Below are 25,043 nucleotides of genomic sequence, written 5' to 3'. Positions count from 1 at the left end.
AGCTACCTCCAACTCAATCTTACCAACCGGGTATGCCGACTTACCAGGCACCACTCCATGGAAGACAGTGTTGGACGGTTTGAGACTTTTGTCAGTCAGCCCCATGCGGCGAAAGGTCTCATAATAAAGGATGTTAATGATGCTGCCCCCATCCATGAGCACCTTAGTAAACTTATATCCACCAACCTGAGGCGCTACCACCAAGGCTAATTGACCCGGATTGTCAACCCAGGGAGGGTGATCCTCTTTGGTCCACACAATTGGCTGCTCTGTCCATCTTAGAGAACGAGGAACTGCCGGCTCAACAGAGTTCACAGCCCTTTTGTGAATCTTCTGATCTCATTTACATAAGCTAGTGGTGAACACATGATACTGTCCACTCTTTAGCTGCTTCGAATTGCTCTGATAACCCGACTGCTGCTGTTGCTGACCTCCCTGGCCAGATTGCTGCTGGTTATAACCACCTTGATTTCCCTGAAAGCCGGAGTTTGAACCGCCACCCGGGCCATGAAAGCCGCCACCACCAAAGCCGCCACCAGGCCCGTGACCACCGTCAAACGGGTTATAGTTTTTGAAGGCTTTCATAATTGCACAATTAATCCTTCCACAGGTGGGTGGCCGGCTTCTCCCGAGTACCGTGTTTCGGACAGGGCTCATTGAGTAACTGTTCAAGACTAGGTCCTGACCCGCCGGACCGAGGGGGTGGCCTCCCCTTGCGCCGCTGATTACCGCCCTGTGCGTTGGTGTTTGCCACGAACTCCGGGTTACCGTCAGCCTTACGTTTATTGCCTGTTGGGTTATGCTGCTGACCTTTTCCATTGCTGTTCTTCTTTCCCTTCCCTGTCTTTTCCTCAGAGGACGCGGGATCCTTGGTACTATCAGAATCGGCGTATTTGACTAAAGCCGTCATCAGCGTACCCATATCAGAGCAATCACGCTTGAGGCGCCCCAGCTTCTATCTCAGTGGTTCAAACCGATAATTCTTCTCCAACATGAGGACCGCTGAGCCGGCATCCATCTTATCAGATGAATGTATTATCTCCTTGACCCGGCGTACCCAATGAGTGGTAGATTCACCCTCCTCTTGCTTACAGTTAGTTAAATCCACAATTGACATAGACTGCTTGCAAGTGTCCTTAAAATTCTGAATGAACCGGGCCTTCAACTCCGCCCATGAACCAATAGAATTGGGCGGCAGGCTCTTTAACCAAGTCTGGGCCATTCCATCCAACTTCATGGTGAAATATTTAGCCATAGCCTCATCGCTGACCTCCAACAACTCCATAGCCATCTCATAGCTTTCGATCCAGGCCCCGGGCTGTAAGTCGGCCGTGTAATTCGGCACCTTTCGGGGTCCCTTGAAATCCTTAGGCAGACGCACATTACGTAAAGCCGGTATCAAACAAGGAACACCGCCGGTTCTGGTGGCTACTCCTGCCTCAACAGAAGTCGTTGGATAATCCATGAAGGCTTGATGAGCCGCCTGCTGAGCCGCCAGTTGAGCCGCCCGCTCGTCCTCCTGACGTATCCGGTCCTGCCCCGGATTATAACCACCGGGCTGGTTACGGCACTGTGTGTTGCTTGACAAAGCTTCTGATTCCATGTGTCTGCTGTAACTCGGGCTCCGGCTTGGGCGAGGAGTTGAATGAATCCTGTCCCAACTCTAGGAATAAGCCTCTTGCTGAGCCAGAGCTGTCTGGACGAGTTCTCTGATCCTTCGTGTCTCCACAGCTGTGGGTTCATCACCATCCACTGGGAGAGCCGCCAAACGTGCAGAGGCTGCAATCAGATTCTCCATGGGGTTAGAAAAGTGACCCGGTGGTTTTGGCACATATTGGGGCGGGACCATATTCCCATGAGGAGGTGCCATCACCCGAGGCTGAACCGGCCCCCCTGCTCCAGCTGTCGTGAACTAATTTGCTTCTGGCGGGTTACTAGGGCCGGCTCCGCGTGTAGCGAAAAGGTTCCGAGGATCGTAAATCGGAGGCAAACGGGATTGAGTTTTCTAGTGCCTCCTCCTCATCACCTCGTTAGACGCGTTCAGGCTCATCGTAAGCTGGTAAGCCTCTGATTGGAGCTACTGGACCCGTGCATCCAAAGTTGCCTGTTCTGTGGCCAATCTGGTGTCCTCAGCTGCCAAGGCCTCCTTGGCCCGAGCTATTTCCTCACGCACTTGTGCCACTTCTGCATTATGCTCATCTTGATTCGCAGGAATAACCGTGGTGGTTAACAGGGTTGTTAGTTTATCCATGAGATCCATCAGCACCTGAGCCGGAGGGCGCACAGGGCCTCCTGCCCCGGCCGCTCGTGACCCGGACGTTATCGCTGCTGCAACCATAGAATTTTGACCGGGTTGAGTACCAGCCATGAAGACTCCTGCCCAGCTTGGCGGCTCATAGGGGTCCGGAATACTGCTGCCATCGGAACAGCCCCCAAGCCCGCCGTCTTGCAATAGATACAGCGAATCTGTTGAACCGGTGGACGAATCACCATCGGAGGGGACAGCCGTCTCACCACCGTCAACGGATCTTTCAGAAAGTTCCCCTCCGTGGATGCAACCCACGAAGGCACGCTTCACGACGGGTTGAACTCGGGCGGGTCTCGCACGCTGAGCCGTCTCGACGAGGTCGGTGCAGTTGTCCGGCTCAGGGCCTGGCTCACCAATTCGGGCGATGAAAACGTGGATTCCGCCGAAGGGGACCCAGTACCCGTACTCAATTGAGCCGGCGTCGGGGCCCCAGCCTTCGTCGTCGATGTAGATCTTGCCGTGACGACTCTTGATCATCCGTCCCACAGCGTATCCCTTGAGCCCTTCAAAGTTGCCCTTCAAGAACTCAAATCCACCGTGCGCCAGCCCCACGGTGGGCGCCAACTGTCGTGAAATTGTCATGGCAGATGTCCTCGTAGAAGGACTTAGTCGTGGAGCCATCGCAACTAGGAAGCTTAAACGGGTTAATCGGGACAAAGGACACGAGAGAGTTTATACTAGTTCGGCCCCTTACGGTGAAGGTAAAGCCTACGTCTAGTTGTGTTGGGATTATTGAGGTTTCGATGACCAGGGAGCGAGATACGCTATGCCTGGCTCTCGATGGGTTGTTTCTTGCCCTAAGCCGCCACCGGGTCGTCCCCTTATATACACGGGTTGACGCCCTGCGGCCCTCAGAGTCCCGGCCGGCTCATAAACAGTGTCCGGCTCGGTGACTAGTTAATTCTGCTTTATGATACAAGTCATGCCATCACGGCGGTATATCACTATGGGCCTTAAGTCGCCTGTAGGCCTCAGACCCTTTATTAAACCGCCATCTTCATGCTTGGTCTTGGGCTTCATATGATAAATCATCTCTACGTAACCCGGCCCGTCCTGGGCGGCTTACACAAATAGTTACATCCCCAACAATTATTGTCATAGAAGTGTCATAAGCATGTCAGGAAAAAAATCGTTCGGCGCACAGTGTCACGGATGTGTCTTTTTTTGTAGTGATAACTACGGTTTTGGGGGACTTGACCCTCACGTCCGGCTACCAACCGTACAGGGAACCGTACACGACTGATATCCACGGCAATCGCTGAACCAACTCCACGGTGTTATCGACCGAGCCAACGGAGCGATCGACCTATCCACGAAGGATTTTTCCTGCAAGCAAATCGAAGAACATGCAAGAAAATAATAGCCATAGCAATCTGAAATTGCGGATATGCTAGATGAAATAAATCTCACAAGATGGGGCTCCGATAGGATGTCTTGACGGTCACACTAGCTGCTACGAGCGAAGACAAATATAAATAGCAATAACTAAACTTCTCTAAACAAAACCCAAGTCTAAACCCTAACCTAGGCTAGCTATTTATTAAAGAGTACGGACGTGCCGCACCTCCTTGGCGTATCCTGATCTGCCATGAAAGCCGAACTCAATAATTATGACCACATGTTTAGAGAGAAAGGTGTCGATAAAACAAAATGCAGACATAGTAGCATCATGATCAATATGATAGCAACAATTATTCAGCATATAGCTTCTCATAAACAAGTAACAATTCGTTCACAATGTTGAAGTACGAAGTATAAACTTTTTACAATGCATCATATTTTCAGAAAAAGTCTATGTAAGAGCTTTTATTTTAGCAAGTCAGCATACTTAACCATCATATTGAGAAACAGTATAACGGGGCGAGCTAGGAGCCTCCACAGCGATTCTCGTCTCTCAGTCGTTGGATCACTCAAACATACGATGCAGATAGACTCGGTCATCCCACATCGTCCACACGTTTGACAAACCGTCTCGCAGGCTGCTGCTCCGCAGAACGAGCTCCTGTTTCTCTCCTTAAGCGGGCCGTCCAAGGCCCAGGTCTTTCATTCGCACGCTAATAGGCCAGGTCGTCCAAGTTCCAGCGCTATTCCCCCGAAAGAACAGCTGCTCTGTTCCTTCCTACACGAGGCGCCGCCGTTTCATCCTCCATGATGCGCCGTCGCCGTCGGGAAGCTTCTGCTGCATGAGCACGACTGAGTCCCCGTCGGTGTTGTTCACCCTCCTATACTCTTCCTCCGGAGCCCCTTCTGTATTGTTTTCTAATTTCATGTCTTGCAGCGCTCCTCCATGGCAGCGCGGCGCCCGCCCCCGTCATCGTCGTCCAGCGCCGACTGTCCTTCTCCTGCATCCGCCTCCATGCCTTGCAGCTGTACAGCGCATCCGTTCCCATTCCATAACTGAAGCTGACATGCGTCGTCACTAATCTCAGCTTCATAGGTAAACACATCTCTCCATACACTTTGCTTGGATTGCTGTGGAATCACATACTGATTGGTTTGAGCCCTCGTTTTGCAGTCAGTTGAGAAAAAATCTTGCCCCATTAAACGTTATCCATTTTTTCTTTTGTGAGTTCCATGCTTATATTGGTTTGCTTGGATCATGTTTATTTTTCCTGTTGGGATGGAGAATTGGGAAATAAATCAATGAATTCTACCATAAATGATACGGAAGTTAGGGGGCTGAAATACCATTTGCCTTTCATCATGATGTTGTTAAGCATGTGATCTTTAGTAGAGAGAGCAGGCATGCCCTGCATCTATATTTTCATTAAGGGACGGGCGTGGCAAAGCGAGCCTTTATGATCTAGTAGTCTTCTATGATTGCTAACACTTAAAGCATGTTTTTGAAAATAAACATTTCCGTCAGATACATAGGAATATGGGGGTTTATTGTTTTCACTTCCCAACTTATTTACCTCAAGGATAATATCAACAATAATAATTCATGATTACCTACATTCAACTGGATATATCTGCCTAGATCTTTCTCTACCACATGATGCTTGCCAGGTGGAGAATAAATAAGAATGGAATAGAGATGAACACTATTGACTCTTGCATAGAAGTAACATTGAAAAGTAAACGATATGCCCTTTGCAGGAAAGCAAAGATTGTCGTGCGCATTTTATTTTTTGGATGTGCAAGCTCTTGGTGGACTTTTAAGAAATTTTCAACTTATACAGTATAATACAACGTGGACAAATATAAAAATGGAATCAAAGACAGATCAAGGAAAAAAACTTTTTTTGGGAAAGAAAGAAGAAGCGATCTCGTGTCAGCCGCCAGGACCAGCGGCTCCCCTTCGCCGACGACCTTTTAGGCCTTCATAGTCTAGGCTTTTAGGCTATTCATCGTCTTGCTTCTTTGGCGGCGATGGCGGCGCTGAATAAAGATTCTTCAGATACTTCCCCAACGAGACGTTGGGTCCTATGGTTGGGGATGGATTTGAAAACCAACATGTTCAAGTAAGGATGGCATGGCGGTGACATGCATTAACATTTTGTTAGTTAAATCTAAGGTCAAATTATGACATAAAATACAAAGGGGACCAATAAACCAGGGCGGGTGTAGCACATTATTATAGAATAAAGGGAGTATAAATAAGACACGTATTATCATGAAAAGAAAAGGAAAAGTAGCCTTAGGCGTTAATTCCTGTAAAGCTAACGGGCGAAAAGAATATACTCCAGTCGACCCTTGCGACGTTTTTCTCGTCTCGCTGGTTCTCCAGTTTTTCTCGTCTCGCTAGTTCTCGGCTTCGATCCTGACTAGGGCACGCAGCCCAGATCGCGATCCATCGCTCCGTCATGGGGAAGAAGCAACGTCGGCGCGCCGCGTGGGCCGATCTCCCGGAGGACCTGATCGGCGACGTCCTCCGCTGGCTGCCGTCGTTCGCCGACCGCGCCCGCTTCCGCGCCGTCTGCCGCGCGTGGCGCGCCGCCTGGCGCAGCCAGCCGCACCCGCCGGCGCCGTGGCTCGCCATCCCGGGCAACTGCGTCAGCCTCCCCGATGGCGCCATCCACCGCGTCTGGTCCCTTCCCGAGGACGCCCGCGCCACGCGCTGCTGTGGCTCCCTCGGAGATTGGGTCGCACTCGTGCCGGCGGACAGACCGTGCAGGCCCTTCCTGCTCAACCTGTTCTCCAAGGCTAGGATCCCGCTGCCGACGTGGGCGGAGTAAGATCTCATCCTGAAGATGGTCATGTCCTCCAACCCGGGCTCAGAGAGCTGCCTGATCGCGGCCATGTGCACGGTCCGCGGCAGCGACAACCAGCATAGGATCAATTCCCCTGTACCTGCACGATATCATACTCTACCACGGGGAGCTACATGCCCTCCATTCGTGCGACCAGTTGGTTGTGCTCGACCACCGCAAGCTGGACCTCCTCCGGCGCGAGCCGGAGAGGCTGCACGAGCAGCAGCTACCGACGCATGTGGCCAAGATCTCGGACTGTGACGGCTACCCATCGAGGCGGTATCTGGTGGAGTGCAAGACCAGGCTACTCAAGGTCACCAGTTGGTTCATTCGATTGAACCACATGGCAGTTAAGTTCGAGGTGCACGCGCTCGAGACCAGCGACGGGACGGCGCCTGATGACTCGTGGGTGCCGGTCAGGGGCATCAGTGAGCACGCCCTCTTCGTCGGGGACGCCTGCTCCGGAGCCTTCCTCATCGCCGCTGGAGGTGACAAGATCAAGGAGAGCCATGTCTGCTTCGTCGAGGACGAGCTTAGGATCAGCTGTGCGCGCAGCCCGTCCGCCGCCGTGAACGGTGGCCACCCCCTCGGCAGGCTTCATGCCTACCGCCTGCGTGACAGGTGCGCCAGCATCTATGATCCGGGCGAGTCGTCGGCGCAGAAGGGACAGCGCGCCAGCATCAACAATGATCCAGGCGAGTCGTCGGCATGGAAGGGACACCTGCAGTGCGACGACATATTTGGGTATGTCTTTTCCCCTGGCGTGCAAGACCAGGAATATGTGATGATCTGAGATGGTTCACTGGCGCATAATTCTTATGTGCGACTTTTTACAAGAACCTAGCTTTGCTCAAGTAAACGGTAAACAGTGCAATGATATCTGAAGCACATTGTTGACCAAGCTCTTGTAAAGTTTCTTGGCTGTTGTATAGCTTCTACTGAGGATCGATATATTGAGAGAGAATCACGATAAAAAAACATGCCAAAAAACAGTAAGAAACTTTATATCCCGGTCACTTGACTGCCAAAGGTGACAGATCAAGACAGGCCAGAGTTACACATTTACACGATCCAAGTTTCAGAACCTTTATTACCACTTTACGTCGGATTTGCAGCATTTTAGGAGGATTGGTACTACACCATGGGGAAACCATAGGAGCCCCCTGCCACTGGGGTCGAGAAGACAGAACCTGGCACTACAACTGGAGTGCAGGTTAATTAAGCTAGGATCAGGACGATGAGATGAACGTCTTGATCTTCCTGTCGAGCTCATCCTTCTTAGCCCCAACCACACGACTCACCTCCTGCCCGCCCTTCACCAGTACAAAGGTCGGCATCGCCTCTACGCGGAATGTCTTTGCAACCTCCTGCGAAATCCCAGTACATTAACATTAAGAAAACAAATCGCTTCAGTTTCTGAAGAACAGGAAAGCATTCTGCTCTGAATGCATAAGCTGACACAAGAGGCTTGATCTCCATCTCCACTACTATTAAACAATCGAACAAGAACTTTCTTACGTGTACCCCATAATTAGTCCCACAACCCCGCACGAACCAATCTACACCACACGATTAGGTTCATAAGTCTAAATCTAACGTTCATCGTTTATCTAATATCTTTATGGTGTGCACTTAGCAATTTCCAATGACTGACCGCACTCCACCAGGAGAGGCTGCGCCCGCTGCGATCCCGCGTCCCCTACAGTCACGGAAGACAATGATCCTGATGCTGAAATCACGCAAATGATTTCCTTCTATGCATCATATCCTGCCTCCTGCCGCTTCTTAAATTCAAACACACGCACATGAAACCTCATCGTGGATCATCTAAAAAATTGCAGGCGCTACAATCAGGCGCCCCCGCTGCCGTCCTTGGGAGCATCTCGCCGCCCGGCGGTCCTCCACTCGGCCACCACCTAACGCACCGGCCTCTCCTTCGGGCCGTAGTGCCGCGGCCCGCGGTCAACCGCCGCACCGAGGCCGTCCGCTCCAGGCCATCCCCGACGCTGCACTGACCCTCGCGCTGCCGCTGCGTCGCCCCGTCGGGCCGTAGCGAGTGTGGCACATGATCCCTGCAACCGCCCTGAGGTCTTCCTTGCCGTCGCCCCGACCTGCCCGCCGCCGTTGCGTCGCCCCTTCAAGCCGTAACGTTGCGGCCCGCGGTCCACCGCCGTCCACGCGCGTTGACTTCCACGTGATATGCGCCGCGCAGCCTCCCTTGGCGCGGGAACGTCACCGTCCACGCCGGTCTTCGTCACACTGTCAAGTTCATTATCACCTACTTCGAGCACCGCCGCCGCGCTTCTTCTCTAGCCGCCGCCGCCTCCTTAGGCCGCCGCCGCCGCCGCTGCTCTTCTTTTGCGACTCCACAGCGACTATCTCGACACCGGCTACCCCGATCCGACATCGACCACGGCGTTTTTCGCACGGCTACCTCAACCACGGCTACACCATCCTACGCTCTCGGCTACCTCGACATCGGCACAAAGGGCTATCATCCGCTTGAGCAACTCGTCGGCTTACTCTACAGTCAATGCGTCCGCGACACGACACCGTCCGCGACGCTACCGCTATGACTGCAGGGGGATGTCAGTCTATCGGCTGCTATTCTCTCCAGTCTGACTGTCCGCGACGCTCCTATTGTCTGCATCACTACCGCTATGACTGCGGGGGGATGTTAGAGTATATAGGCATATCTTTGTATATGGTAGACTATGATTTATAATCATCTTCTGCCTTATCTCTACGAGAGGCTTCTTGCCCTCCAAGCCTTGTACTCTATATAAACCGCCCGAGAGGCTCAATACAGCATCCATCATATTCCGCAACAATCCATCTCTCTCCCTTCTAACAAGGAAAAATATGTGGAATGTGTGCTTTAAATCGAGCAAGCCTCTATTTGAAAGTATTCGATGTTTGATTGGTCCTACTCCTACTGGGAGAAGTCTTAATTAGCATCAAGTGAGATCCCATGTGCACAATCTAGTCCTACCTCCGCCGATTTTGATTCAATGCATTTGATTTCTATATGCCCAAGCACTCACAGATTCAAATACAATCAGACATCCGGCTTAGCACACGATGCATCCAAATCTACCGGAGCTAAGCACTAGTGACGATTCCTCCCAAATACACAGTGGAACAGGGATGGATATATTCTTTTTGTTGGATGACTGGGCGAAACTGGGATCTATCTAATTCACCGAACCAAAGGCGTGAGCTACCTATTTCTCCAAGACGGAACCAAACCAGAGCCTCCCCCCTTCCCAATTCCACGAAGGCCCAAGCCAGATTAACAATTCGGTGGCGTTACTAGTAGACGAGCGCGGAAGACAAGCAAGCAGGAGCAAGAGGAAGCGGGAAGGAGGCGGTAGGTAGGTGGGTACCGCGAGCTCGTCGACGTCGATCTTGACGAAGAGGGCGTCGGCGAAGCGGGAGGCCATCTCCTTGAAGGCGGGCTCGATGAAGCGGCAGGGCCCGCACCAGGAGGCGGAGAAGTCGATGACCATCTGCCGGGGCAAGCGCAGCAGATTAGCAGGGCCCGTCAGATCCGGAGGAGCGCGCTGCAGGCAGGGGATTGATTACTCATAAGGAAGAGGAGGAACGGGACGGACCAGCTTGGACGCGTTCCGGTGCGCCTCCCAGTGCCGGTCCCAGGCGGGCTTGGAGTGGACGGCGACGACGGCGGAGTCGGGGTCGTCGCCGGGGAGCGGCGGAGGGGTCCACAAGGACGACAGGAAGGAGCCCATGGTTCCTTGGCTCTGTCCGCGCTTGTCTGTCTCGTCGTCGCGAGCGCGAGCGCGAGCGGTGGGGTGGGGGTACTGCTGAACGAACTCTGAACCGAAGCAACCGCGAGGGGAGGGAGGGGAGGCAATTATAGCTGCGGCCGGTGGAGGGTAGGGTGCGGGGCGCCGTGCGTGCGTGCTGTCCAGGCTTCCTTCCTTCTCCTTGGTGACTCGCCGCACTGCCGACTTGCTAGCTCGTGTACCACTCTACCTCCTAGAGCATAGCATATGCATAGCTAGAGGCGCCACGAGTCTCGTCACCGGATGCGTTTGCCACTGCTTCTTTTTTTTTGAAGAAAACTTTTGATGCGTTATTACTCCTGTGTCACGGCCTCACGGGTGTTTGCAATGCAATGCAATGCATTCTTGGAGGAAATAGTAAAGGCCTGTCGTTACAAAGTAAGCTGGGATACACACGCACACACACACAACACACAATGCAATGCATTTGTTTTCTATAAAGAAATTAACCTTGTTCTCATCGATCCGCATATATCCCCCTTTAGCTCTCCAAAGCAAGGAAAAATGACAAAGCCAAAAAAGTTCTCCAGGAAATCACACTAACTGCCACTACTACTACTACTACTTCCCTAGCCAAGCCATACTTCTCATTCTTTGCTAAGATAAGATCAAGAGGTGGCGACTTATGACCGCCACCGGCGTCTCATCAAGAATTCTTCTTCTTTTTTCGCGGGTGACATGGTTTCATTCACCCTCAACAAGACGGGGCTGAGGCAGAGAATGCTTACTTCTTTTTCGCAAAAGAAAAAAAATGCTACTTCTCCAAGTTGAAGCTGGCTGCGTGCCTCAATGTCAACTGATTCCCCGCCAGCCAAAGGCAGGTTCCGATCGACAAGCCCGGGTGCGTTCGTTGAGTAATTTGATGAGTTGACGTCTGATGGCGGCTGTGGCCGGTGTTTTCTGTCGACGCAACGCAATCAGACGCATGATGAGCGGTTGGGTGGTTGTGTTGGTTCGGTTGAGCTACGGACTTCTTTTCTTTTGAGATGAGAAAAATTGAGCTACGGAGTAGTAGGTACCGTGCTGTTGCTGCCAAGTGCCAACGGAACAACTGCACCAATCCCGCTTGACCTAAACGGCTAAACACCCAAAAGAAAAGAGGGAAAAGTGGCCCTACAAAAGTTCCCAGCAACATCTCCGTGCCGTGCACACCAAATTTCTTTCCCGTTCCTAAAATGGTTTCACACTCGCTCTCACCAGTAAAGAAAGCCAGAGCTGCTGCCTTTTCTTAATAGAAAAAAACGCTACTTTGGCATGAACCGATGCCGTGTAAAACCACTGTCCTCTTCTGCCTATAATCCGCCACACACACATGTGCCAGCCCAATGGTTTCTCCCGGAGGTGCATTCCGCCGCGGTCCTCCCACGGAATCTCCCTTCACGCTCCTCCGTTTATTCCACCCGCACTTGCTGCGAGAACTCCCTCCGGTCCTTTTTAATTTGCATATAAGATTTGACTCAAATCAAGCCCCGTAAAGTTTGACCAACTCTATAGAAAAAAATGTCAACAATCACAATCTGAAATCAATACCACTAGATGTGTCATGACTTAAAGTTTCATATTATATAACTTTAGCACGGCAGATGTTGATATTTTTTTATATAAATATGGTCAAACTTTGTGAAATTTGACTGCAGAGAATTCTAATATACAGAGTAAGAAGGACCGGAGGAAGTACAACGCACCTCTTCCTACTGGCACAGGCCACCACACCACGCCACAGCCTACCAAAGTACCAAAGGAAAAAGGCAGGCAATCGCCACCACTTGCTACACTCAACAAGTACTTGTGCTTCACTAAAACGAACGGAACAGAAACCAGTCAACATTTTACCCATGTTGCCATGTATGTACACACATCCCAAGTACCGAGAACAACTATCGAGATAATAATCACACTCTACTCTAAAACGTGGATGCCCTCCAAGGGCAGGGCGCCCCTCACTCTGACACGCTAACTACTGGCAGCAACGCAGATACGCTGCTCGCTGCTCTGCTCATTGGGCGCCTTGGCAAGCGGGCTCAGAAACCCGGCTGGTACGACGAGTACTGGAGCTTTGGGGTGCGGGCGATGTACTGCCTCACAGCGTCCTGATTCAAGTGGAAGATCAGCCTCATCTCCTTTATCTGCAGGGAAAATCGACAGCTAAATGAGACCAGCATCATGGTAAGTACTAGCAGCTGCAAGCACCTCATCGGCGAGTACCAATCATCCCTGTAACTATGCAAGTTACTCTATTTCAAATACTAAGCACAATGGGTGGCGTAATTACGGGACAACAGAATGGCAAAGGAATGGGGGACTGGCAGATACACTGGTACAATGCTACTCCATCGGTAAAGAAATACAAGAGCGTTTACACTCTTATATTTCTTTACAGAGGGAGCAAGTTATACTATTCATGTGTAAATTATTAGTCACTAACTTCCTGATGAATCAAAAAAGAGTGAGCAATATATCTTTGTCGACTATGTTTTCCTTCATTATTTTAGTAGCCAGCTGGATAGTTAGTGGCAACCCAATTACTTCATTATATAAAAGGAACGGAGGGAGTAGCATTTAGGTTTCAGCATTTCAAAAAGGGCGAGTGGTGAGTGCTGAGGGACTGTAGTTATAGATCACATCTGTCGGCTTATAAAACACCTAACAGACATTGCAGCAAAAGAAAACATGTGTAGAAAATTAACAAAGTTATTTAAGTCGACCAGAAAAGTTAACCAGACTGACACAACCCACCCTCATCTTTCACATGCTTCACAAAGCACATGCACGCATGTGCCCAACACTTGGTTAGAGAGTAAATGGCTAGTCTAAATAATTAATACAGCTTTATTTCCCATTTGAAGTTGAAAAAGGGCCCATGCATGTAAGCGTTTCTACGATTTTATCATAAATTTTCTTAATATAATTCATTCCGTTAGTCCGTGTGTTACACTTTGGTCTAGTCTTCAACTCCTAAAATGTTACACTTGCGTTGCTACATAGCAAGTGACCTCTTAGATCAAGTACACTGGTACCTGACTCTAAGCGGTAAGAGCTCTGGCACTGATGTGCACTCAACAAATTGTCCATGTTCAAAAAAATTTGATATATGCTGTGACCTTGCATAAGGCATGAATGGTCCATCTAGAATAAAAATCCTTCTCAGAATGATGAAGCTTTTCTTTTCTTTAAGATAATGATAAGTATTTCACTGGCAAACACCAGGTCTCCAGGATAAGTTAACATTGAATAACACATGCTTCAATAGAGATTTTAGTTAAATCTCTACTTCTCTTGGTAATTACATCAATGGCCAAGTGTTTATTCTATACAAATTCATTGAAACTATCCGTCCAAATTCCAGGCACAGGCACATAACTATATCCCAATTGTTGCTCAAAAAATCCAAATGCAGTATGTAAATGGGTAATACAGTTTATTAGGATTACTGCAGACATTCTGCAAAGATTCTATTGTGAAATAACATAGAACTGGAGCATTTAATGCAGTTGTATCAGAATCCAGACAAAGAGAGAACATGAATATTTACTAGAAGGATAATAGCTTTCTCACCAAGTTACAAACAAAACGTAAATGAAGAGGCTAGAGTTAAATCAGGAAAATGAAATAGGAGATATCTGTGTACCTCGATTAAAGAATCAGAACTTAAGTTGATCCCTTTGCAGCTCGGCACTTCCTTGCTATTAACAAAGATTGAGCATTTCCCGATGTTCTTGATATGGAAAGACCCACTTTTATCCATCTTGATAACCGCCTGATTTTCAGAATATAGCACGAATTTAGCAAAACTTAACGGTGTCCACTATTTAGGGCAGTTCACCAGCATGATACCCTAATTCGCAACTTAAAGGAGAACATATGAATGGGGTTAGTGGATGCAACCACTGGGGGTCAGATGTAACCAGAGATGCCTGCTGTTAATTACTTAAAACAGTTAACTACTTCAGGAGCACGGCATGGTCAGACGATGTACAAATTACAAGATACACAGAATCGTAGAATACCACAAAATCGCAATTCTATAATATAAGTGTGGTCAACATCAATAGCTGGAGATGTTTTTAAAACTATCCATAACAAGTCAAGATACACAGAATCGTATAATGCCACAAAGTGTTAAGACTAACAGTTTCTCAACTAATAACACAAAGGCATGATACAAATCATTGAGATAAATATGCAAGTCAACCCTAGAGTGAAAAAAGAGACCTAGATAAACATAATTCATCCCCCACCAGACTTTTCCAGTCCAAAATATTGCCAACTAAATAAAGTCGGCAACTCCACTGGCTCAAACAAACATGTGCCCTGCACGTCAAAATGTCTTCGGACAATGCATGACACACAAAGCTTTTACTGCTGTCAGGGTCAGGGCAGAGTAGACCTTCTGTGGCCACCAATTACACTAAGACCGGCAGATGAGCTAAAAATACATTTTCTTCAGGAGCTAACCACAAACAGAAGAACCAACTAAACAAAAAAACAAGACTCTGCAGGATATAGATATTTATCATCATATTTTAGGCATCACCTATTTCCTGAACTGTAACTAAAATTCACTAACTTGGAAAAAAATATTCAAGCAAATACCTGTCGTCGAGATATTTTGTTCGCCCTCCCTTCTTTTGCTAAATCTATGTCTACTTTCACGTCTTCTGTCTCTCTTCCAAGAATAACCTGAGAAAAGAAGAGAGAAATGCAACTAAAAGTCAGAAATGGTGCCAAGATGCACAAATGCGAAAATATTATGTATTTCATACAAGTTAAAGAAGACAATTTGCCAAAAATTAATGGAAGTGAAAGCCACACAATAACCAGCCTGGTCGTATCTCTCTATTTAAAGATTGAATTAGAAGAAATGAAGAATTCAATCAGCATTCAATTATGAGACAGAAACAAGATAGATGAGTTTTCAAACTGCTAGTGAGTAGCAAGTGTGATGCTGTTCAAATAACCAAACATATGAATTGTTTCTATCTGCGAATATGAACACAACACGAAATTTAAACGATGCAACTGTTCAGCGCAGATGTATGAACATAAGTTCTCCGTACTCTGGAGAAGCTGAGTTGTGTCTCGTTATATGTGATGGACCATATTAGCTGAAAAACATCAGTTGGATTTACCTCAGGATCCTTTATGTAGTACTTCAAGTGCAGTCCATAGATAACTGCAAAGGCACCTCGAGACATGATACCTCGGTTCACATAAGACCGAGCACCCTGCTCCAACCTTATCAATGATTTCCTGTTCTCTGGATGATCAAATCTGGAAACTGGCCATGCAAATACATAGATAATGGTAAGTAGGCTATTTTTCTCCTGTACATGGTACGCAAATGCCTAACTGTAGCTAATAACATACAAGGTCCAAAGTACCAGAAAAATAAAATTGCTCTAAATTAAACTCAATCAATTTCCCTTTTTTTCTCAAACGACGCAGGAGAGCTGTGTGTCATTTCGTTAAGGAAAGAAATACAAGGAGATGCCAGCAGGCCAGCTCCCAGAGGTCTAATAACAGACTCGCCATGAACAAAAGAAAATTAACCTCGCCCAAACACACCCTGACCAAGTGTCAGGGAGTAGCTCATGGAGGGCTGAAGTACCAACCAAACACCAGAAGTCACTCTCATAAGCAGCTGCCTATAACACTAATGGAATACAAGGCCTGGCACCCTCAAACACACATGCATTGCGGTGTTTCGATATTTCCCAAGCCACAAGGATGATGAGGGAGTTGGGGCCTTTCTTCAATTCCTTGGGCACACTTCTGACAGGACTATACCAACAATTGGAGAAACGTGTTACATCAGGTCAAGGGGCAAGAGCAGCCACGCCCAATTTTTGTAGGATAACCATCCAAACATGCCTTGTAAAGACACAAGAAATAAGGATAACGTTGGATTGTCTCCTCTTCTTGATCACGAAAGGAACAAGCAGTAGGATGCGGCAGCCCCTATATTAGCCAAGTGATCGGATGTCCAGCATCTATTCTTGATTGCCGGACAGATAAAGAAGTTGCAGCAGAGTGAGCCCATGATTTTCAAACCCGTTTCCATGGCGCAAACTTGATGGAGCCAGGAAAATAAGCATTGTAAGCCGACTTACTGGTGTAAGACCCTGATTGAGTTAGGTGCCATCTATGTTGATCAGGCACATCTTGCTGAAGAGCCAAATTATCTACCAAGTCACGCTTCTTGGTGTGCATGGGCTAAGCTTGATCAGTTTTATTGTTCTATGACACGTAGTTTGCATTCAAATTGCCACTAAGAGGGAAAGGGCCACACCACATCCAGTTAAGTGGGTCCACACACCTTACACTAGTGCCAGAACCCAGACCAGAATATATTTTCCTCCTTAAGCCTACTAGCTGACCAATACCCCACCCGTATGACGAACTGATGACTAGTCTCATTTTTAGTGACTATAAACACTGATAGTGAAGTACTACAACAATGGGACCATTATTTCAGCACAATAGGACTCGTAGTTTAGCACAATACATTTTTTTGGACAACTTTGTCATCCTAATGTTATTCATGCTAGCCTTAAGATGTGCATCTCTATAAAAACTTGCATATATTAATGTAGCACATCCTTAACCACATTCAGAATAATTTAATGGATGGTTCGTATTTACCTGCAGGGTGAGATGAATCAGCCTGGTCCCATGGGATTAGATCCTGATCAAGTATCTGCAATGAACCGAAAGGGGTGAATCAGAAGTAACACGGTGAAAGGCTCTATTATCTAAGTTAACAGGTACATACCAGGGCTTCTAAATCATAGTAGTTTGGAATATCATTTTCAATGTCCAAGCATTCTTCTGGTGGAGCTGATGCCGGTGCGGCCGCAATAGGGTCTTGAAGACCCACATCTGGCAATGCATGTGATGGCATACAGTTCTGTAGAGCAGAGGCATCTTGCAGTTCTGACTGATTGTCATGTGAGCTGTAATTCATGTGATCAGGCACTTGAACAGGATTGAACAACATCAAACTTTGGGAGTTATCAAAAAAATCGTGCTGTCCTAAACTGCACGATGGTCCTTCACCAAATCCAGATGGGTGAATAGCAGGTAAAGCTAGCATGCATGTGCTCTCATCATTCGTGTCAATATTACCATGCATAAGTGCACTGGAAGTTGAAGGACCTTCAGAGGGTATAGCTCCTAGGATGCAACCTTTATTAAGTACCACTGAACCTTCTTTTTGTTCTGAAGTGGATGGGCTAAGCTTCATTGGTTGTGATGGAGATTGGGCATTTGCCATATCTCCTCTCTTTATTTGGACCAAATCACTCGCATTGGAATGCTCAGCCTTTAATGGAGAGCTAGTTGCAGGGGGGAATGGAGACTCGGAGTTCCGCGCAAAAGAAGCAGTAGGGCGCAGGGGAGAAAACTCGCCATGTGTACTAGCATCGTCATTGCAAGGGATTTCAGGATCTTCCGTATTTAACATGCATTCCGCATACGGGCCAGGATAACATACTTCAGGTGTAGTAGGGACCAGGATCGTTTCCGAAACACCCTCAACGTTATGATGTACATGGCCTGAATCTACCTGATCATAGCAAATGTTGGCCTCATCAGGGTGCAACATATTCTGCATGACGGAGTCTGCACCCAGTACACCTTTTGGATCAGGATCATCCAAGTCTTCCTGATTCGTATCATGTGGAGAATTCAGAAAATTTTCACCGTTCAGGAGATCAAACTCATCACTGTTACTGAAAAAGGGAAAATCCATGTAATCACCTTCTGGCATTGCTGCATCATCTAAACCAGGCATGCAAATCCCACCATCTGCTTGCAATGCTAGAGGGTCTCTGTTGCCTGTCTTTATTTTCTTACCATCAGCAAGAGTAAGTGTGTTTGTTTCATCAACCCCGTTCCAGATTGCTTCTCCGCTGTTATTAGCAGGGAAATGGACGTGTTCAACTCCAACTTGATCAGTAATCAACATTTCTTTTGATTCTGCTACTTCATTGCCACATTGGTTGCTAGATGCCAATTGCTGAAACTGCATAGAATCCTGAAAATCTGTGATACCTCTAAGAGAGACATTGTTCACTTCACTAGGCTCAGGAACTTTTTGCGTGTAGGCGTCATACATTTGAACATCTGAATAGACATATGGTGCATTATTGGTGGCATCCTCATCTTTTATCATGCTCCCAGGATGCTGTGCATGGAAAGAATGGCCATTTATTTCAGGATGTGTCTGTTGTGCACCACTGTAGCTTCCACCTGCTTGTCCATAGCAGCTCACTGTATTCATCCCTGGTTCAATATTTTGAACTACATGCTGATCATGTGAAGGTTTAGGTACGCCTCCGCAGACACACTCCCCGCCAATCACCATGCAAGAACAAGGGGCAATGAGAAAACCAAGGTCATTGGTGTTACAGGGTTCATTGCATACTCTCTTTCTCATCGCATAGTATAAATTCTTGACACTCTCTATTTTCCGCTTCTGAAATGAGAAATCTTTTGCCTTCGAGTTGACAAGTTTATGTAGCTTGGCAGGGTTGGAAGTGGAAAGTTCAGTCTCATACTCAACCATCCGAGCAGAAGCTTGTGCTGAGATCTCTGGGTCATATAGCAATGACGTCCAACGATCTTGTATTTCTTGAAGGGTAAATTTACGGGAAAAACATACAGCTCCTTTTGCCAAGGACTCCAAAGAGGCACCAGTCTACAGGTATCAAAATTATTATTTTAACAATTAGTAGTAAACAGGGGGGCAGTCATAAATTCAGATTTCAGAATTTCATAAGCAATTGCCAGAGCAGCTTTTCTCATTTTTGTTCACTGGTATAATAAAAAAGCACTCATTAGGCCTATCTCTTCATGCCATCTTTTTTTACGCAAACAAATTTGATTGTTGCATGGCCAATAAGCTGACATGTGCGAATACAGTATAACATGTCTCGAATAAATTTAACAATTATATAGCAATGCAAAATTTTACAGAAGGTTAAACACTTGTAACATTACAGACTCAAAGGTTAAAAGAAGATTGTCGCGGGACCAAAAGACGCACAACGGGAACTGTTTCAAGCCAATCACACGAGGCACCAATTTCTGATTACATCATGCTGTCAGTTAACTCCTATGTGCTGCAGAGCGACACGCTTCCTTCTAACGCAAAATGAAATAAAAAACATTGGCTGTAAGAAACAGCAATGCCCGAGAACTACCCAAGCACTGTGTAGTGCAGACTTGCAGAGCACCACCCCTATGCAATTGAAACACAAAGAAAGCAAAGAAGATTTGCTGTAAACAACAGGGGAGTCCAAGAATCTTGCGAGTAACGGATAACAAGAATCACGGGCGCAGGAATTTTGCAAGGCCTGGTGGGGACTAAGCATTCTGACTAACGGGCAGGGCCCCTCTGGCTCCATGGTGCTCCGGCGGGCAGTAAACCACCCAAGAACAGCAATTGGACAACTCAATCGAAGCCGACCTAACCAACGCGTCTACACGGAGGGCTATTGGGCGATTGCCGCCGCGATCCGGGGCTACGGGGGCGTCGGTTACCTACCTCGATGGCGTTCTTGAGGAGGATGTCGTCCTCAACGAGCCAGTCCCCCGCCGACGTCGACGCCGCGAGGACCCCCATGGCGGCGGCGGCGCCGGATACGCCGCTTGGGTGGGGGGAAGAGGATTGGGGAGTGGTTGGGGCGCGCGCGTGGTCTAGGGTTTAGTGGAGGGAGGAGGGGAGGGGATGGCCGGGGGAGGGGAGAGGGGTGGGCGGTGGCGGGTTTGGGTGTGGGTGGTGGGAGGTCCGTGAAAGCCGCGTCATGGAATTGGATCGGACCCGGTAGTGGGGATTGGGGAACGAACGTGAACGGCAGGTGACAAGGCGAAGTGATGGCGAAAATAATAACTGCCGAAGAAACCAAAGAGTTCGCCGCAACTTTACCACTCCATGATTCTCTTTATTTGCAAATGATGTTTCAAACCCTCAACAAAGTTAAAAAAATTGGCATTGTATCGGAGGAGTGCATAAAGATGTAAACTCTTTATTTTCTTGTTAGCAGAAAAAAAATGTGAACTCTGCATATAAACTTTCGCTAATACATACCCTTTGTAAACAAATGAATTGGTGACGGAAAAAAGGAATACACGTGGATAGTGGATTTACTATTTGCCATTTTGGATCCACGAAATGAATTGGTGACGAGAACTTTGACAACAATGATGTGACACTTTAGTCAAAAATTTCTCCGATCAACCTCTTTTTGTTCTAGGCAGAAGGTTGATTTTGCCGATGCGAGTGGAGGGTGCCAAATCGAGTAGGGCTAGGGGATCGTAGTCTATATAGTTGAGTGATTCTGAAGAAAATAAGGTTGGTGGTACACTAATAGCCACTTGGCTATGTTCTCTTTTTTTTTAATAAACTTGGTTTTAGCCTTGGTTTGCCCCTACAAAGAATTTGGTTAGACATTTTTCTATATGAGGCTTTTGATTGATCATGAGTTGGTTGTTTTTTGGCAAGAAAAATAAACTACAAGATGTTAAAATGTGTGACCATATCATATCAAATAAAACAGCAAAATAGTCTTTTCAGCCACAAAAACATACATGCATGACTACACGGATATAGTAAACAAAGGGAGGCAACAATAATAGCAAGCGTGGCGGAGCACGTTTGTTCTTGTAGTATGCATATATGTGTGATGGATGAAGAAAACACGGTGGCCTCTTCTCATGGACGACCCGTAATTGGATCTAATTCCGGTCGGTGGGCACATTGTCCAGTTCATGCATGTAGTCACGACGCTTGGAGAGCCAGAACCTGCGCACCCCGTGTTGGGAATACCTCTTCCCTTCATCATGATTCTCTAGCACCCCAGCTGCCCTGTTCTGCTTTGTCACCCTGCATGTACATCCCTCGGTTGTTTCACACAAAAACAACTTTAAATCAAATCTTGAGTGATGGTAGAAAAATTGATCAAGTGCGGTGTGTCGAAATGTGGAGTCCTGAATATGGATGGAAGTTTTGTTTTGTTTTTGTAGTACCTGACTTCAGGGTTGGTGGTGATATTGCGCACAAGTTGCATCACACAAATACCGACGGCCACGCCGGTCGTCGCGAACAGTGGGTACACCTGGATGTTTGAATCACTAATCAGGCATTGACATGATGAATTGCATATTATGATGTTATGGGTAGAAGGAGGCATGTCGTGTGACTCAACATGACTTTATTGTATGACTATGTATGGTTTTCCTATGCCAACATGAACACAAACAAAATCTCTGAGATTTCGTTTACCATACATTTTGGTCATGTGTGTTTACGTTTATGGCTAAATCAAAATATTGTCGAGGTTCTTTGATGCATATGAAATATAAGACATGTGACACAAATGACCTATGCAATAACAAATCATGGTTGGCAATTATCAAATAATCCTCCCATGTGTTGATTGATCCTTGATAAGTTTTTGCATACACAAATGAAACAGATCATATGTAGGCAGCAATCAACAAAACATGTATATTTCTTTAGACACTATAGATCGGATAATTACTTGATTGCTCGTAAGGCACCAAATGAAGTATAAGAAGAAGAGTAATGACTCTGGAAAACCAATAGAAATAGGTATAAACTTCAGATAAAAACAAGTAATGTGCTTGATTTGCATCCGCAAATGGATAACCTAAATTATCATTACATACCTCGGGTCGGATCCATCGAGAACCCATTTGATTGACTGGATTGTTTGTTGTTCTTTTCGCAGCAGAAGAGATGGCGAGGATGGTGATGGAGAAAGAATCGCAAGTAACTCTCCGCTCTCCTCAAAACCTATAAATAGGAATACCTTTTATTACACCATCCTTGAAATAGCAATGCCTTTTCTTTCATCCTCCTATTTTTATCCACATGCATCTGGAGGATTTTTTGTTTTATTATTTTCAATATTATAAAAGCATACACGACCCCCTGGCATCTCTAAGAGGTCCTTCAGTGAGAAAAAACATATAAAAATGGGAAGAAATCACATGTGTGGGCTAGATCAAGGTAGGCACAATGGTCGCATGTGGAGATTGTCTTTGTAGCAAAAGTTTCCCATCACAAAGGATTTTGTGGTTTCGTCTAACTCAAGGAAGAGCATAATATGCAATGTGTTTTTTAAATAAATGTAGATAGAAATTTAACCATGCATTTTTTAATTAAAATGGTAGATGAGTAAAATAATATTTACCCATGTGTCAAAAAGTGTTTTTAGATTTGTATTCAAAAGGACTTTTGTAAGGTTGTGACGCCTCGACCATGGCCAAAATTATAAACCGACCTTGGGCATCATATTACTAGCCCATGATGGCGTGTGTTGTCGCACCCGTTCTTTCTGACATTATTTTAATAGTTGTCACATGTGTGAGGTTATATTTTCTATATCACTAAGGTAGGATTGGAGGCCTCCCATTCAGCCGAGGACTTTGATTTTGATTGAGTGCCCAGTTTTGACTTGGTCTTAGCCTTGGAATTTTCTCGATGGATGGGTTTCCTTTGTAAATGTCATGATGGTGTGGGCCTTGAACATATATCAAATCTACTAAGATTTGTTTTTTCTCCCTTTTAAATTTTTTATTGAATCTCCGACATTTTCGGCCACTAGGAAATTGAAATATGTTGATTTGTGATTTATTCGTTTTGACCGCATTACCTTCGACGCCCTCTCCGGAATGTTTATGTTTATGTGCTCCTTTCCCCTCACAATGTGTTCTCGTTCATCGCCGCTGAACCGTCAACATGCTTGGTCTTTTTTGTCACACATCCATGGTCGGCTCGGCCTAGAAGAGGGGGAAAGGACATTGGCCCTGAGCAGCGGGTGTTGTTATGAAGGAAATATGCCCTAGAGGCAATAATAAAGTTGTTATTTATATTTCCTTATATCATGATAAATGTTTATTATTAATGCTAGAATTGTATTAACCGGAAACTTAGTACATGTGTGAATACATAGACAAACAGAGTGTCACTAGTTTGCCTCTACCTGACTAGCTCGTTGAATCAATGATGGTTATGTTTCCTAACCATAGACATGAGTTGTCATTTGATTAATGGGATCACATCATTAGAGAATGATGTGATTGACTTGACCCATCCATTAGCTTAGCACGATGATCGTTTAGTTTGTTGCTATTGCTTTCTCCATAAATTATACATGTTCCTATGATTATGAGATCATGCAACTCCCGAATATCGAAGGAACACTTTGTGTGCTACCAAATGTCACAACGTAACTGGGTGATTATAAAGGTGCTCTACAGGTGTCGCCGATGGTGTTTGTTGAGTTGGCATAGATCGAGATTAGGATTTGTCACTCCGATTGTCGGAGAGGTATCTCCGGGCCCTCTCGATAATGCACATCACTATAAGCCTTGCAAGCAATGTGACTAATGAGTTAGTTGCGGGATGATGCATTACGGAACGAGTAAAGAGAATTGCCAATAATGAGATTGAACTAGGTATTGAGATACCGGCGATCAAATCTCGGGCAAGTAACATACCGATGACAAAGGGAACAACGTATATCGTTATGCGGTTTGACCGATAAAGATCTTCGTAGAATATGTGGGAGCCAATATGAACATCCAGGTTCCGCTATTGGTTATTGACCGGAGACGTGTCTCGGTCATGTCTACACAGTTCTCGAACCCATAGGGTCCGCACGCTTAACGTTCGGTGACGATCGGTTTTATGAGTTTACGTGTTTTGATGTACCGAAGGTAGTTCGGAGTCCCGGATATGATCACGGACATGACAAGGAGTCTCGAAATGGTCGAGGCATAAAGATTGATATATTGGACGGCTATATTCGGACACCGAAAGTGTTCCGGGTGATTTCGGAGAAAACGGAGTGCCGGAGAGTTACCGGACCCCCCCCCCCCGGGGGGAAAGTTGGGCCTTCATGGTCCATAGGGAAGAGGGGAGGCAGCCCACAAGGGGCAGCCGCGCCCCCTCCCTATAGGGAGTCTGAATAGGACTAGGGAGGGGGTGCCCCCCTTTCCTTCTCCTTTTCCTCTCCCTTCCTTCCTTCCCCTTCTCCTCCTAGTAGGACTAGGAAAGGAGGAATCCTACTCCTACTAGGAGGAGGATTCCTCCTCCCTTGGCGCTCCACTAGGGCCGGCCGGCCTCCCCCCTTGCTCCTTTATATACGGGGGCAGGGGCACCCTAGGACACACAAGTTGATTGTTCCCAGCCGTTTGCGGTGCCCCCCTCCCCATAATCCATCCTCGGTCATATCGTAGCGGTGCTTAGGCGAATCCCTATTCCGGTAGCATCATCATCACCGTCATCACGCCGTCGTGCTGACGAAGCTCTTCCCCGACACTCTGCTGGATTGTGAGTTCGTGGGACGTCACCGAGCCGAACGTGTGCAGATCACGGAGGTGTCGTACTTTCGGTACTAGGATCGGTTGATCATGAAGACGTACGACTACATCAACCGCGTTGTCATAACGCTTCCGCTTATGGTCTACGAGGGTACGTAGACAACACTCTTCCCTCTCGTTGCTATGCATCACCATGATCTTGCGTGTGTGTAGGAATTTTTTTGAAATTACTGCGTTCCCCAACTGTGGCATCCGAGCCAGGTTTATGCGTAGATGTTATAACTTATATGCACGAGTAGAACACAAAGGAGTTGTGGACGTGGGTATATACATATTGTTTGCCGTCACTAGTTGATTATTGATTCGGCGGTGTTGTTGGATGAA

At 46.9% G+C, this 25,043-nt stretch overlaps 3 protein-coding genes across 3 annotated transcripts; all 3 read right to left on the bottom strand.

Moving 5' to 3' along the window:
• Positions 1 to 7,481: 7,481 nt before the first annotated feature.
• LOC125510986 (thioredoxin H2-2-like) lies at positions 7,482 to 10,443 on the bottom strand. Its single transcript, XM_048676271.1, has 3 exons — positions 10,116 to 10,443; positions 9,888 to 10,010; positions 7,482 to 7,868 (listed from the first exon to the last, which is right to left on the bottom strand). Exons 1-3 carry the CDS (start codon positions 10,248 to 10,250, stop codon positions 7,731 to 7,733), a joined length of 396 nt encoding a protein of 131 aa, XP_048532228.1. The 5' UTR covers positions 10,251 to 10,443; the 3' UTR covers positions 7,482 to 7,730.
• Positions 10,444 to 11,891: 1,448 nt separating this feature from the next.
• On the bottom strand, positions 11,892 to 20,060 carry LOC125510985. The gene is made up of 7 exons (XM_048676270.1): positions 19,855 to 20,060; positions 17,080 to 19,005; positions 16,950 to 17,004; positions 15,437 to 15,585; positions 14,901 to 14,987; positions 13,936 to 14,064; positions 11,892 to 12,433 (listed from the first exon to the last, which is right to left on the bottom strand). Exons 1-7 carry the CDS (start codon positions 19,930 to 19,932, stop codon positions 12,329 to 12,331), a joined length of 2,529 nt encoding a protein of 842 aa, XP_048532227.1. The 5' UTR covers positions 19,933 to 20,060; the 3' UTR covers positions 11,892 to 12,328.
• A 935-nt stretch (positions 20,061 to 20,995) lies between these two features.
• Positions 20,996 to 22,025, bottom strand: LOC125506164. The gene is made up of 3 exons (XM_048671026.1): positions 21,999 to 22,025; positions 21,336 to 21,424; positions 20,996 to 21,192 (listed from the first exon to the last, which is right to left on the bottom strand). Exons 1-3 carry the CDS (start codon positions 22,023 to 22,025, stop codon positions 21,045 to 21,047), a joined length of 264 nt encoding a protein of 87 aa, XP_048526983.1. The 3' UTR covers positions 20,996 to 21,044.
• Positions 22,026 to 25,043: the final 3,018 nt, after the last annotated feature.

The sequence above is a fragment of the Triticum urartu genome, chromosome 5 (genome assembly GCF_003073215.2).
Source record: "Triticum urartu cultivar G1812 chromosome 5, Tu2.1, whole genome shotgun sequence".
Taxonomy (NCBI): Eukaryota; Viridiplantae; Streptophyta; class Magnoliopsida; order Poales; family Poaceae; genus Triticum; species Triticum urartu.
This window is presented reverse-complemented; position numbering and strand designations above follow the sequence as displayed.

Bases quoted from the DNA above. Each gene is read 5' to 3' on its own strand.
- LOC125510986 (XM_048676271.1), bottom strand. From the start codon at position 10,250: ATGGGCTCCTTCCTGTCGTCCTTGTGGACCCCTCCGCCGCTCCCCGGC. The intron at 10,011-10,115 runs GTCCGTCCCGTT...TTGCCCCGGCAG, and splicing joins ACCGGAACGCGTCCAAGCTG to ATGGTCATCGACTTCTCCGC. The intron at 7,869-9,887 runs GTACCCACCTAC...GGGATTTCGCAG, and splicing joins TCGACGTCGACGAGCTCGCG to GAGGTTGCAAAGACATTCCG.
- LOC125510985 (XM_048676270.1), bottom strand. From the start codon at position 19,932: ATGGGGGTCCTCGCGGCGTCGACGTCGGCGGGGGACTGGCTCGTTGAG. The intron at 14,065-14,900 runs GTATTTGCTTGA...TCTGAAAATCAG, and splicing joins ACAAAATATCTCGACGACAG to GCGGTTATCAAGATGGATAA. The intron at 12,434-13,935 runs GTACACAGATAT...TTTTCCCTGCAG, and splicing joins GTTCTGATTCTTTAATCGAG to ATAAAGGAGATGAGGCTGAT.
- LOC125506164 (XM_048671026.1), bottom strand. From the start codon at position 22,025: ATGGGTTCTCGATGGATCCGACCCGAG. The intron at 21,425-21,998 runs GTATGTAATGAT...TCAAACATCCAG, and splicing joins CTCGATGGATCCGACCCGAG to GTGTACCCACTGTTCGCGAC. The intron at 21,193-21,335 runs GTACTACAAAAA...ATGTACATGCAG, and splicing joins ACCACCAACCCTGAAGTCAG to GGTGACAAAGCAGAACAGGG.